The 15,352-nt window shown below is 24.9% G+C and overlaps 1 protein-coding gene across 1 annotated transcript in view; it reads left to right on the forward strand.

Annotated features, from left to right (window-relative positions):
• Positions 1–15,352, forward strand: part of Gycalpha99B (guanylate cyclase 1 soluble subunit alpha 2) — a 305,824-nt gene that overhangs the window by 92,908 nt on the left and 197,564 nt on the right. Inside the window, exon 4 of the mRNA XM_089226659.1 lies at positions 311–390. Within this exon, the coding sequence (XP_089082785.1) occupies positions 311–390 (80 nt within the window). The remainder of the gene's footprint in view (positions 1–310; positions 391–15,352) is intronic.

Raw genomic sequence — 15,352 nt, forward strand, 5'->3', positions numbered from 1 at the left:
AGAAAAAAATATTTGACTGTTTTTATTTTTTTATTCTTATCAAACATTGAGTAGGTACTTACTGCATAATGATTTTTACTACAATACTTTGTACTATATTTTCAAAATAAATTTCAACATCATGTATATTTTAATTCTGTTATTATGAAACAATAAACAATACATTTAAATATAAAAATTGTATTAATATGTACCTAAAAATCAAAATCACTACAACGAATATTATACGAATGAGAGAAATACATATTTATTATCTAAATTGATGGCAGTATTAATTAATAATTAATAATTAATTGTTATTATTTTATAGGGACGAGTTACCAAATGACTACTCAAGCTCTGATATTAAGTTATTGGATATATTGTATGATTCTGCACAAATCGTACTTGGTAAGTATCATATTATTAATTAATCTTTAAATACAAACATTTAAATTTTAGTTATAAAAACACATATAACAATAAATATTAAATGTGTTTTTATAACTGGATCTTAATCAATAAATAAAGTTAGTATAAGTTCGTATGAATCAAAAAAGTTAACATTGGATGAATCAAAGTAAAATCATGATATAATATTATTATAGTACCTATACAAAATCAAATTATTCCATGTTAATTCATATAATATTAAAATATGACATATGAATAATCTAAGAATGTATTGATTTTACCATGATGTGTGTTTTTTTATTTATTCATATTTGTAAGTTATTTATAATCTATTTTAAATTTTTTGGGCTCTTTTTCTATAAATGTCAATACATTTTCATTCGTTAGGCAAAAAAGTTTAAAAATTTAACACAAGTCTCCCAATATAATGTTACAATGGCAGCTAAAATATATTAGAAATAAAGTCACAATTTTTTATTTTAAAAGCATTTATTGCTCCAATTTTGACGATATACATAATGAAAATGTGCATACTATTTTGAGTTAGAAATTCGGGAAAAATTATCTTTTTAAATCTTAGATTTGAAAATTCAATTTAAGAGTCTTCATAAGTATGCATAGTTTTATCAAATAAAACATGATTACCAGAAAAACAAATTAAATTTATGAGAATTTGAATTAAAATTTAAAATTTTTACAACATTGAATATTCACTCGATTTCTCTTGTACCGATATTATTATTTTTTTTTTTTGGTAATCAAAATAGAATAACTGTAGAAACTTTAAATCTACAAATTTGTTTATTTTATCAATTCTTATACTTCATACAATTTTCAAAATTTTTAAACAATGTTTAAGTTATTTATAGACTTTTCAATTTTATAAAAAAAAATTATTCGTTGGGTAAAAAACCTTAAAAGTTTAAAATTAGTCTCCTAATATACAGAGTGTCCCACAAGTATTTACCCCTTGCGATATCTCCTAAAATAATAAATATATTATAAATGTGTTATTTATTAGACTCGCATAGGGTTACATGTATTTTATTATTTTAATTTTTGAAAAAAATAATGATGCCTATTTCATAGATTTTATTTTCATTAATCTGATGGTTCGTAATATTTGTTTTTAGTTTATAGATAAAACGGCAAAAAGTCCCCATCTACGGCTAATGGGCATAACCTAGTTAAAAAATATTAAAAATAAATGGTCACAATTTTTTTATAAGTATTTGAAGTTTTAACTATAAGGTAATATAAATATTAAGGTTATGCTCGTAATTCATAGTTTTCAACATTAGAAATATTATTCATGTCATATAATATCTATTTAATTAAGGATATTAAATTCCATTTATATGAATATTGAATTTTGTGAAATAAATAAGGTATATTTTATGACTCAGATATTTTTAAGTTATAAGTTAATATAATATCAATATTAAATTTTCAAAATGACACTTAAAAATTTCTATTTGATACAAAATCAGTCACGGAAAAAGATTTTACCTTATTTTTCCTGGAATAAGTAAATAAACCTTTTCAATACAAAGTTATTCAAAATACGAAGTTACTTATTCATCATTTTTTTACTATAACATCATATATATTATAGTTAAGTAGGATATCTGGATCAGTGAGAATATTACTCTGAAAATAGAAGTTTAATTTAGATTTCATTACCTATTTGGCTCTACTCAAAGAAAAGATATCGTAGAAGAAAAAAACACTAGTCATTCTATATAGAATAAATATAAATTTAAAAAGCCACTCGAATATTTTATACTTGAAGTTTTTACTATATAATATAATTATTTATTTATTTTAATATTTTGGATCAGAATAAAATAAAAAAGCTGGTAAGTCGCTCTACTGTACAATTTTCAGTTTTGTATGCACCCCATTGAATATTAAGTAAAAGTAGGTAATAGATGTAATGTTAAAATCTTGCCAGCTCATACTTCTAAAAATATTTTTGATTTAAATTTGTTATAAGTAATTTATTTATCTATATTGCAATACGGTAAGTTGAATTAATAATGTCACAATATATTGTTATAACATCACTATGTTGATGGGTATGATTGTTACATAATATTAAAGTTAATACCAACGTCACAGAACAGTGTGACTCAGGGTATAATAAATTGAAATAAACATTTTTGATTTTGATTTCATTCATCAAAAATAATTGATTACTTTTTTTTAATGTTCATACTATGAATAGTTTAAATTTAAAAATAATAAATTGATTGATATGAAAATTTTATTTATTTTTCAATTTTGGCTGATTTATGGTTTTGCTTATTTGTATTTTTCAATTAATTTTAATTTAAATTTTGAATATCTGGTTAATCGCATTTTTAAAATGTAATAATTAATTGCTATATAATAAAAAAATTTTATTTGATAGGTTTGACCTAAAAAAGTCTACATAGTGTTAATAGTGTATTTGTTATTTCAAGAAATACCTATTATCGTCTATTAATGAACAATATTAAAGACTGGTTGGCTATTATTGTTGAATTTTAACTTTTGGTTACTTTTTTTAAATTTGAATTTAAAACCAATCATATACGAACCAAAAGACTGACTCTCAACGCCCATATGCGCATGCTTAGCCCTCTAATATCGAGAAATAATAACACCAATTTAAAAGTTAAACTTCTAATTTACAAAACTCTCCTGAAACCTATTTAGACTTATTACATACAGCTTTGGGGTTCAAGAAAAAAATCCAACACCAATAAAATTCAAGTGTTCCAAAACCTAGCTCTTCGACGACTCTCCAATGCACCACTATAATACGTCTCAAATCTAACATTACATAACGATTTTCACATGAAAATCATTAATGAAGAAGCTTAATTCTTTTACTAACCCTTCCGCATGCGACTTCTATCCAACCAAAATTCTCTTATTAAAAACATCTTCTCTCTAACTATCCCAGGAAATCCAAGCCGCAGGGTAAAAAGAAAATGGTGTCGTGACCACCTACAATTACTAAGGTAAAATATACAACACATAATATACACATACACAATTCCAACCACCAATAATTAAAAAACAAAAAAAAATATATATAAATAATTCATGCTAAGTGTTGCCAGTGGATGGCTTCTTATTCGATTTCTCACGTCCTGTCTTCTCTTAGTACATAAGCTTATTGTACATACTTGTATAAATTGTTTATTTCTTATAACAAAAAAAAAAAAAAAAACCATTTATGCATACCTAATAATAGTTATAACATTTATAAAACAGTTATTACTTTGACGTACATTTTTTCGTTCAATTCAAATATAAATTTCGGAAACGATTGACAAATATTTTCCATTTTTATATTTTTAAATATTTTCTAATGATTTTCATTGATATTTATGATGCGCATTTGCGTTTATTAGCGTGAATCATTTGCACCGAACTATTTTTAATTTTGGTCATATTATGTAAAGGACGTAAAGAAACATTTATATATGAAAATATGAAAAAGAAATCGATCAATTTTTAAATCGTTATAAATAATGATTATATAAAAATGATTTTATTTTCTTTATTTTTTTTACTTTTTCATTTTTTTTTCAAATTTTATCATTGGCCACCAATATATGCATATGCTGGGGTTCTCTGTCCTGCGGTGTATTCGACACACGTAACCAATAACTAGGTTATTCTGTCGATACCTACAGTGGTTAGAGAAGATATTGCAGTAGAACAATATAAAAAGATGCCAATAATAATTGTTTTCTAAGCGATTGCCTGGAATTTCGTTTATTAAATTTATATAAATTACACGGTTTTGTATAATTCGTTATTGTTATACAGCATCATCGTCGTCTTTGTCCGTATAAACCTACATTCTTGTATTCCATTTTTCAATGTCATAAATTTTAATTTATAGACGAATAATAGTTTGATGAAATAATCCACCAGAATTCATTTCCTATAAACGAAAATTGAAAACTATAATATACATCCACAATTCGACACCCGAACTGATCGAAAAACTCAATCATAAAACTATTTCAGTCCTATAGAGTACGTTAAATAAATTACAACATTGATCCTTAATGGAAATCTGTCGTAATATTTTTTCACTATTGCTATCATTAATTTGCTCTTCGTTCTTTCTAACTTCGAGTACGGAGTAATAGTTATTTCTGATTTGTGACACAAACATTAAAACTAATTTCATTCTGCTTGAGTTTATCCACCGATAAATAATTAATTTACATTACCCAAAAGTCTACTACAGAAATTTCTACGAACATAATATAAGGGTTGTTTTTAATACAATAATAACTTACTGCAGGCGATTAGTATTCGTCATGATTGTTTATTGTATAACCAAATATATAACTTATCATGTTTAGGTTTTAAGATAACATTTTTACGTAAAATGTTTTCAGTATTTCAATGTTTTCCAAAAATATAATACATATACTATAAAAAAGTCCTTAATTCCATACATTTTTTGATTTTTAATAAAAAAAAGTTATGTTAGAAACAATATTTATTGTATCTGTTTTCATATCAGCAAACACGTCACCAAAGGTAGGGTTTTAGCCGTTTTAGGAAGCCTTGAGAAAAAATCTGTAGCCTCAAAATGGTCTCTTTGTATTTTTTTTTTTAATTTATGAAGTTTTATAATCATCACGATGTCTATTTATAATATATAGGTAGTTAAAAGTCGTAATACATATTAAATTCTAAGATTAAATTTTGTAAACACCATTTGATATCGGATAATATTGTTATGTTAAGGGAATGTGTGACGGGGTGTACTCCCTGTAGAAAATGGTAAAAAATATTTCTACCCCTTTATGCAAAAATTCCTAACTAAGTGCTTCTTTTATATATCATTTTAATATTTATGAGGCTGAAAACCACACTAAGACAATAAAAAAAGAAGGAAATATTAATAATTATATGACAATAAAACCCTTTATAATATAAAATTATTATGTAAATTAATTGTCAATATTATGTTTATGTGTTGAGTCACAAAATATGTTTTACCTCATAATGTATAATATTATAACCACACTACACTTAATCGAATTATAATATAGTTTAAACAGATTGATGTTTCAACAGTATTATAGACCTCTGTATAATTATAATATACACTCTATATTGAAAGGATTCTATAATTTGATATACTGTAGTTGTCGAGCTAATTCATCAAAACGCATGTGTTCCTGATAGAAACTAACCAGAATTTATTGATTTTGTATTTCTTCTAATATTTTATTCCATACCTATCTAATAATATTATTTGTTACGGCGAATTTCGACTGAAAAAATGTCTTGCATTGAATTTTTCGTCGCCTTGATTTAAGCTATTTAGATATTCTAGATTTTAGGACATTAATAATTGTTATACTAGTTTTGGCATGGTATAGTTATAAACAATTGAAACCATTCACACGAAAGTAGTTCGAATTTTACTCATAAATATATTCAGTTCACCAAGTTCTATATCCTATACAAGCCGCCAATGGTCAATTTTCCATCTTGGCAGTATTAGTTAGCAAGTTCCGCCGATGCTGATTTTACAGAAAATGTAGTTAAAAAAATCAAGATACTTTGATATAGAAACGTTTTTTTTTTTTTTTTTTTTTAAATATATGTTTGTCTATTTTTTCTCTGCGAAGTCAAGTTATACAGCTGGTATACAAGATGATTCAACAAACGTGATCACCCTATTTTTTCTTCAATGATGCAGTTTGCAGTTATTCAAATTCTTGAAATATTTTGTACTAATTTAGGAGTGTCTTGTGGTTATGAATACTTCTGTTTTTCAAACGAGGACACCCCTTTTTAAATATTTATTAAGCAGTATTTATTAATTATTATATATTTTTTAAACCTAATTCAAAACTCGAATGAGTAGTTTCTTAGTTATTTAAATGTTTTCAATAAGAATAATAAAATTCTATTACGTTAAAATATTCATTTTGGGTTGTGATATTATTAATCATAAAAAAAGTCAATGAGAATATTGTAGATGCACATAATATGGGTATTGAGTGATCATATATTTTTATTCATGATTACAAACTTATTTTATCTGTTAGAGTTAATTAAGTTATTAACTTGATCAGTTGGGGAGGGGGGGGATATCCACGGTGTCTGGAAAATCCCCAAACCAGAAAAAAAAATTCTATCTTTAATTTTAATAAATTTTAAAGGGAATTTGACAAACAAAAATATGTGGTTCGTTATGAACTATTTTAATATTATATAAAGTCCTAAACTAATTAGGAAAGAAAATAAATTTAGTTTTAAATAATGTACTATTAGTTATTATCCTATTATATTTTTAACTATTTATAAAACTGTTATTCTTATAGTACCACTGGTATCGAATGTAACAAACAAAATATATAGTAATAATTATAAATTTTTTTTATTGATCAAATAAAAAACTCGGCAGCTACATGGCCTTTAGTTCCAGTAATTTTATGTTTGCAAGGTTTAAGATTTTAACAAAAATTTTTTTTTTATGAAGGGTTACAATTATTATAACAGTATGGTTTTCAATACTCAATCTGTTAAGTGCCGATTCTTCTTTTTTGTTTAAAGATCAGTTTATCCACCTGAATGTACTACTTTTAATTCTGTTAAGTTTGGTGTTTTCTTGTTTCCATGTATTGAGCCATCTGGTGTTAGTTATATAATTTATGTATCTTTTAAGATCATTGTAGGAGGGTCCAAAAATAGTTTTACATACGGAACTTGTGGCTGCGAGCTTAGCATGTTTATTAGCTAGTTCATTTCCTTCAATACCGATGTGTGCGGAGACCCACATGAGAGTGATTTATTTGTTTGTACCTATACAGGGCTTTGTTTAATTTGTTCAGTATTTTTATCGCTATGTCATCGGGTTTGAACTGGTTTTAAATGCTATTAAGGCACCCAAAGAGTCACTGAATATTATGTGATTGGGGTGTTCATCATCTAAGGTTGTTTTTATCGCCTCGAATATCGCTATTGCCTCGGCCGTATATATAGAGCAGGTGTTTGGTAGAATTATCAAATTATTGGGACCGATGATGATATATACGATGACTATATAGGTACTAATATAGGTATATTAATATGTTTAAATAATATTTTGTTATTGTTATCCTAATCCTATAACAGTATACATGCAATTTATATTATTATGTTGCGGCTCCGTGCCTTCATGTGCCTGTGTTAATTTTTTTCCAGCGGGAATTTGTGTATATTTAGATATTAATATAATATTACAATTATGTTTTTTTTTTTTTAAATATATTAATACGTTGGATCTTAAGTGTCCTTGTACATTTATTTTAAAACATATTATTTATCAATTGAATTTTAATAATTTTTCATTTAATCGTCGTCGAAGAAACAAGGCCAGATAAAATATGCAGTGAAATATTAATATTTTCAAATTATTGTCATTGATGAGTGGTAGTAGATGTAAATCAGAGAAATATTTTAACCAATTAACAAATAAGTATATACCTATATTATCTGGACAACTCCCAAAATACGCCACTGAACTTGATGACATTAATCATCATATTATACTGTTTTATTCACAATTTTAAATTAATATGAATTTTTATTTATATTCTTATAAATACCTACTTTCCAATACATATTTTATATTTAATACATAACAATATGCACTTGGTAACCTATATATTATAATCTTATTAGATATTTGATTTTATTGACACCAGACAATACATAATATAATATAGCATAAAACTATAAATGATTTAGCTTAAATAATAATAATATAGCGATGATGTCACAATAAACACGATTTGCTTTAGTATTATATAGAAACTGGGAATATGGATAAACTATTGCATCATATAATATAGGTATAATATAGGTAGGTACTTAACTTAATGTTGTAACAGTTTTAGTTCATCATTACCTGCGACTTCATAATGCAAGTACGTGATAATCTTACTACGATGAAAGACACATATTATGATTTATGAATAGAAGTAGAAGTGATGGGACATTGTCCTAATTTGACCTGTAATGGTCCGTTAACTGTATAATATAATATGTTACGTTTTTAATGTCTCTCACTAAGTTTAAGTTTCATCAATTTTTCATCTTAAAGTTTATGAACTAAAACTTTTGTCAAACTGTTAGTACTGTAATTATAGAACTTGATTCATTACATACAATTTAAACATGGGTATAAGTGTTTTTAATTGATGTATATAAACTATTTTAGATGGTAGATAGGTAGGTAGTTATGTATTTATTTATTATTTTTATTAGTTGGACATGGTATTTTTTTTAAGTTTTGCTCATTTTTATTATATCAATCGTAGCTAATTCCGTAAAAGATTTTTCGTTTTATTCTTTTTTTACTGAACGTAAATAAAAAAACAGCTGGAGTTTCATCACAGTCAAAACCAAAGATATTTAATAGAGCTATATGTTTCACAGGTAAGTGCAACCAACATCCGTTATACTGCTAAATGTATGTACTTGTACGATATTGTGTCTGTCAATGAGTATTTTACACATTATCGTTCCACAACTAAAACGTTCATTGTTATGTATGTAATTTAAGAAAAATAAATAATAATAAAAAATAAATAAATATTATTAGCATTTCGTCGAAGTCTTATAGCGGCACGACATTGTAGATAATTGTTGATAAAATCGTGATATTTACATAAAACGATTATCAAAAATGATGATTGATTCTAATGAATTAATGCCTGAAAATCTCACGGCGATGATTAACTAGTTTTGTAAATCGAGGATTGAATGCGTTTTTTTCATTTTCTCAATTAAATACTGTTTGGTTAGAAAAAATAAAAATAAAAGCGCCTGACACCCAAAACTTAAGTACACTAAGATTCTCTTAAAATGTTTTTTATAAATAATAGTACGTTATATTTTTACTATCAATTTTTATAACTACTATTAATTGTTAATTTTATCCATTATATTGGTTGTTTATTTTAATGATTATGTTATAATTTGTTCAACTTTAACCATAATTACGTAAATTCTTTTGGACTCCAAGTTTGTAAATAAATAAACAATGCTCAGTAAAAGGATCTAGCGTGGGGCGATTATCGGCCGCAGTTACTATAATGTGTGCTGCGGTCAATCATCTTATGGCGTCGCTATAAGATCGTTTTAGCATCAAATCGTCGTTATACATATAAAACGTGTTACTCAAAAATCAACCGTAGTTCCCTCAAAATTCTAATTATCATAGTTACCAACGCTTTAAAACTATTATATAATAAATAAAAAAATTTTCAATACTATATTTTTATTATGAGCATTTATTATACAACACATTCAGAGTATACAATTGACAGAGGACTGACCGATTTTCGTCATTTCCCCGTCATTGATATATTATTAGTATTCACCTCTCCCCTTATCCTACAAATGCACTTTATTAGGTACTCTAAATTTAATTCGTTACTATCATAACAGTATCGTCACAATTATCAATTTAATTTATCATTTATACATAAAGTTTTTAAACATCACACGTCGTGCTCGATTCATTATATAGTATTATACACTTGCACCACTTATAGACATAGAGTCATAGACAGTTGATAAGAATAATATTGTGGTTTCTTAAAAAAATATAATTAAAAAAAAATTATGGCCGTATTTTATTATTCTAGCGTTTATTACTAGTTTAATAAGCTATTGAATAATAGTTTAAACATTTGAATTTATAGGTACTTCTAGTATAAAATATATTATATATCATATATATTATGATAATTTAAAATTTTGTTTGCTATATTTTTTAGCTAACTAATTCTATCTTGCTAAAAAAATATTTTATAACATTATCTGTTGAACTATTATAATATATAAACACATAATTATATTTAAATCATCAACAAAACCACTTGATAGATAACTATAACAATTTTTTGATCAGCAAGTACCTGCAGAAGTCGTATCACTGGTAGCTATTTTAAATTTTAATGAATTTGATGAATTTCGTCGATACATTAGTACTTGTGAAAAAAAAATCATGTCTATATCGTTGATATAATTTATACTAAATACTTTAGTATATTGTATCATATATAGAGTTATTTAAAATGGTTCATCCGACTACTCCTAGGTCACCAAAACTTACGTCATGTGTCAAAAAATATGGGAAAATTATGAGATGATTTTGACTACCAACTATAAAATATGTTATTCGTGTAACCCAAGGAGCTCACATAGAACATTTGTAGGCACAGTTAATTAAAACTGATATATTTTTCTTTTATTTTATGTAAAAAATATTATTTTAAACCTAAAAAGTAAAATTGTATAAGTATTTGAAATCTGATGAATCATTTTGAATGTCCCTGTATATGGTGGTTAGATTATATTTGGGTCAAAACGGGATGTATCTTCTACTAAGAGAAAGGTGGGTGGGTAGATACATATAATGTAAGATTAGGTTAGTAGTGTTTCATATAAGCTGGATACACAGCCTAAGATTCTTAGTATGCCTCAATTAAGCGTAAATTGTACATAAGCTAGTGGGATTCGGGAATAAAGATCAACGAATATAACTAAAGGTGAAATAATTTTTTTTTTTAATGTAATTAGTATATTGGATTATTCAAATGTAACTGATATGGTAGGAATCATTCATATATTTATATGACTTATTACATATAATTATGAATAATAATATTACAATCTATTTAGTACAATTATCAACCACATAATACCATAAGTACTTACATAAATTGGTTTTATTTTTATTCAATTTTATTTCTAAATCTAGAAAGAAAATAAATTGAGTTACCTACTTGACCTTTAGGTACCTACATACATTACTCTACTAGTGCATTTGTTGGACAAAAATCAAATTTACCGAAACGATAATTTTCATATTGAAAGATAAATTTTAGAAATCGTTGTAAGACTTGTAAGATCTATTACTACTATTTAGACTGATACAATTTTAAATAAATATTTTACCTTTCTATTTATTTATATATTAAATTAAAATTATGATTTGATTAATATGAATGATGCATCAAAATTTAAGCAAAAAGTAAAATATAAAATGTATTGCGTTCTAATATTACTATCGAAGTAAAATATTATACAGAACTGAAAATATACAATATTTGAAATTAAGGATTACAATCGTTGAAATCTTCTCAGAATCCGGGTACCAGCAGCACTCTGTTTCAATAATCTTCCAGACATTTACAATCCGTTGGTCGTTTTATTTCAATGATGAAAAATAGCATGCAATAATTAATATGAATAGTTCATTTAAGGACTATTGTTAAGTGCATGGTGATTACTTTCGTTCGTTCACTGTTCATTATAATTTTCCTCACACTTACCGATTGCATCGATAATCAATTAAATGAATGAGGGAGTTATTATATAGATCAATTTATTTACTGTTCAAGAATTAGTCATAAGCGTTATGATTTAAAAATAGCCAATCATAAAAAAAATACAAACATTAAAAAGTATATTAATAATTCTATGGATATATTCATCGTTATAAATTAAAATTGGAACAGTTAAAGTTCGCAGGGTAACTTGGTTAAACTGGTTATTAACGGTATTTAAATATTTAACATTGATCTCATTCTTGTTTTAATATATTAAACACATTGTCGTAAAATATTAAAAATTATTAAAAATTATTATTATGCCCTCGCAGAGTGTTAAAACTTCGAATGCCTACTAATTTCCAAAATGCACCATATTAACATAATACGTGTCTTACTTATAGTTATAAGTATATTTATTATGTAATGTTTTTTAATATCCTTATAACACCTCGTATATTAAAAATGTCATAAACATAAATATTGCATTAAATGCAAATTTTGTATTTAACAATTTAGTGTTTATTGCATTCTATTAGTGTATTAAAGTGTCTCGCTAAAAACACAGCTTTTACATATTAAAAAATAAAATAAAAATGAGAAACTTAGAAGTACAATTAAATCGATGGTTTTAAATGTATTTATTTCAAATAATGATATTTTATAAAAAGTTTACACATATCAAACCGAAAGTTTTTTACGCTAAATACTAAGCTATATGTTGTTACCTTAAAATTAACTTAGGTAAGAAAAACTAAAGGGTAAAATCTGTATTTGGTTGGATAAACACGAACAATATCCGAAGCTGAACTTTGCCAAAACTTTGCTCATTGGCTTATACGTTTTGATAAAACTGTACGTTCCGTCTTAAACACTTGCCGAAATACCGGACTATAATAGGTAATAGTAGACACTATAATACAAGTGTAATAAAACAAAATGATTAGGATAACTTTAAATAAGTACTTTTGATAAGTCTATACTCGAAGTGAGATTAATTTTAGAAATAATTTTAAATTAAATTAAAATTTATTTATTAAAATTGTATAGTTCATTAATTAATTTAACAAATATACTTACTGGAAAATGATTGCCAATTGTCTATAAAATTGTTCATTATTCGTAGAAACTTGTCACAAACAGCATGATTCTGTAATTTGTATAACTTAATTTAAAACTTTGTGAATTGGTTATAAAACAGTTAAGTATAATACTATAATAACAAAAAATTGTATGAAATGCTACACATACAATACCTAAGCATGCATTCGGAAATATTATGAATAGAAATATATGTATAGACAATTTTCTTTTTCACTAACACATAATATGATAATTTATAATCATCGTGATATTAAATGCATGTCTTAAATATAATTTAGAAATTATTGCATTGTTGAGTGGAAACAAGATCACTTTAAGAGTTTGTAGATTATTAAGATATTAATAAATACGGTGATTTAAAGAGTTTTGATTTATTTTTATTTATATTGGTTGAAAAAAGTTTTCATCGCATTATTGTCATTTTAATTTCCTTAGTTATCATTTAAAACTCACCTTTTCACGTCTTTATCTTTCGAAAATACTCGCTGCTAAATATACGGATGTTCGTAATTTCCTCATGTCATAAACAATACTACATAATGTTAAAATATGTATGATACAGATATATTATATTGTATACAGAGTGATTCTTTCAATTTGAATCTGCTGTCTATCCAGATGATAAAAAACTTCAAAATAATTATATAAAATATTCATCGTTTATGTGTTTCTTTCTTATTTTGTTTTACTACCTTAATAATTCAATAATGCATTACAGTTTCTAATCTTCTTAAAATATTACAGAAAAATGAATGCCTGTTTGTTTATTCGTCTTCTACTGACTCAAAACTACTGGACCGTTTTTAATAAAAGTCATACCAATAGATTTCTCAAGGAGATGGACTCAAGTCTCAGAAAGCGTTTATAGCTTCGTTTTTCAACTTATCTAGGTAATCTATTGAGTGGCTTGGGCGTCACTCATTACCACACAAATGTGCTGAATAAGTTTTTTTTTTCATAAATGACAGTAAAATTGTATTCGTTTGGTAAAAAAGCTCTAAAATGTAATACAAGTTTTTAATAAGCATTTGTTCGAATTTTGAAATAATCATTAAAATTTACAATTTATTCCAAGTTAGAAATTCATAGAAATTTATTTTTTTAAATCTAAGGTAAGAAAAATTAATACAAGATTCTTCATGAGTTTTTCTAATTTTATTAAACAAAAAATGTCTACCGGAAAGTCAAATTAAATTGATTCATTATTACTCTTTCACCGATATTCTTATTTTGTTGTTATTCTAAAACGAATAATTCTATAAACTTGAAATTTACACTATGTGTTTATTTTATCAATTCCTTACTTGCGAACATTAATTTAATTGAAAATTTATAAATTCTTCAGTTGTTAAAAATTTATAAATCTTTAAACTTTTATAGCTTAGGATTAAAAATTTAAAACAAAGTTCCTCGTAAGTAGTTAATTTTGCGGAAAAAAATCTAAAAACTATAAAACACAGTTTTTTTTTATATATAATAAATTATTTTAAGTTAAAATTTGGATGAAATTACATATTAAATAATCAAGAATAACAATTTTAGTAATATTGTTGTAATTTAAAAATATTATTCCTGGGTACTTAAGATTTGCAGAGTTTACTTTAAATTCTGATAGTTAATTTTGTTAATGACTACATTTTTTTAAAAATAATAAAAATATAATTAATATAGTATAAAATATCCTAGATTGACAAACCGTCTCCGCTTAGAATAGATTTTCGTATACAATGATATTATAATCATTGAGTTCAAAATTAATACCATTCATTACAGTAACCTAATTTACTGCAGCAGAGTGACATCCACTTAACTGCTTTTTAATATGTAGGTATTATAGGTAGGTACCTAATATTTTATCTTAAATCAATGTATATGCCATAAAAAAATCACGGTAGCTTCTTTTTAATAATATTGAATACTGTTGGTATAAACAGCTTTAAATAAACAAAATAGTATTTTAAAATTGTATTCTCATAAAACTCGTATTTATGACCTACTTTAAACAAGTGGTATATATATTGTAGAATTAAATTGTATTTTTCTTTATCGAAACATTTATAGTTGGTTGTAAACATTTTATTCGATTTTAATAGCTTTATAAAGATAAAAGTTGTATATCATTTTTATGTACTAAATTCATAAAATTAATAAAACTCATCTTGACATTTAAGAGATGAATTTAGATAAAATTAAGAAATGCTTTAAAAAATATTTTTTTAATATTAATAATTAATATATAAATGCAGAATCAAAAAATACATAATTTGATAACTTTCATAAAAAAAGCAATAAGTGTTATTTTTATTATTTTTATTAACATATTTTGAAATAGTATTTAAAAATCACAGTACTTATTAACAATAAAATTAAAAAAAAGCGGGAATGTGGATATCGCTGTGCTGTACAGTAGGTTAAAAGTGGTTACTGTAATGATTAATAAATGGAATTAAATTTGAATCCAATGATATCATCGTATACGAAAAACGATTTTGAGCGGA

Source organism: Diuraphis noxia, unplaced genomic scaffold (genome assembly GCF_037042655.1).
Source record: "Diuraphis noxia isolate RWA-SAM2 unplaced genomic scaffold, SU_Dnox_SAM2 contig0004, whole genome shotgun sequence".
Classification (NCBI taxonomy): Eukaryota; Metazoa; Arthropoda; class Insecta; order Hemiptera; family Aphididae; genus Diuraphis; species Diuraphis noxia.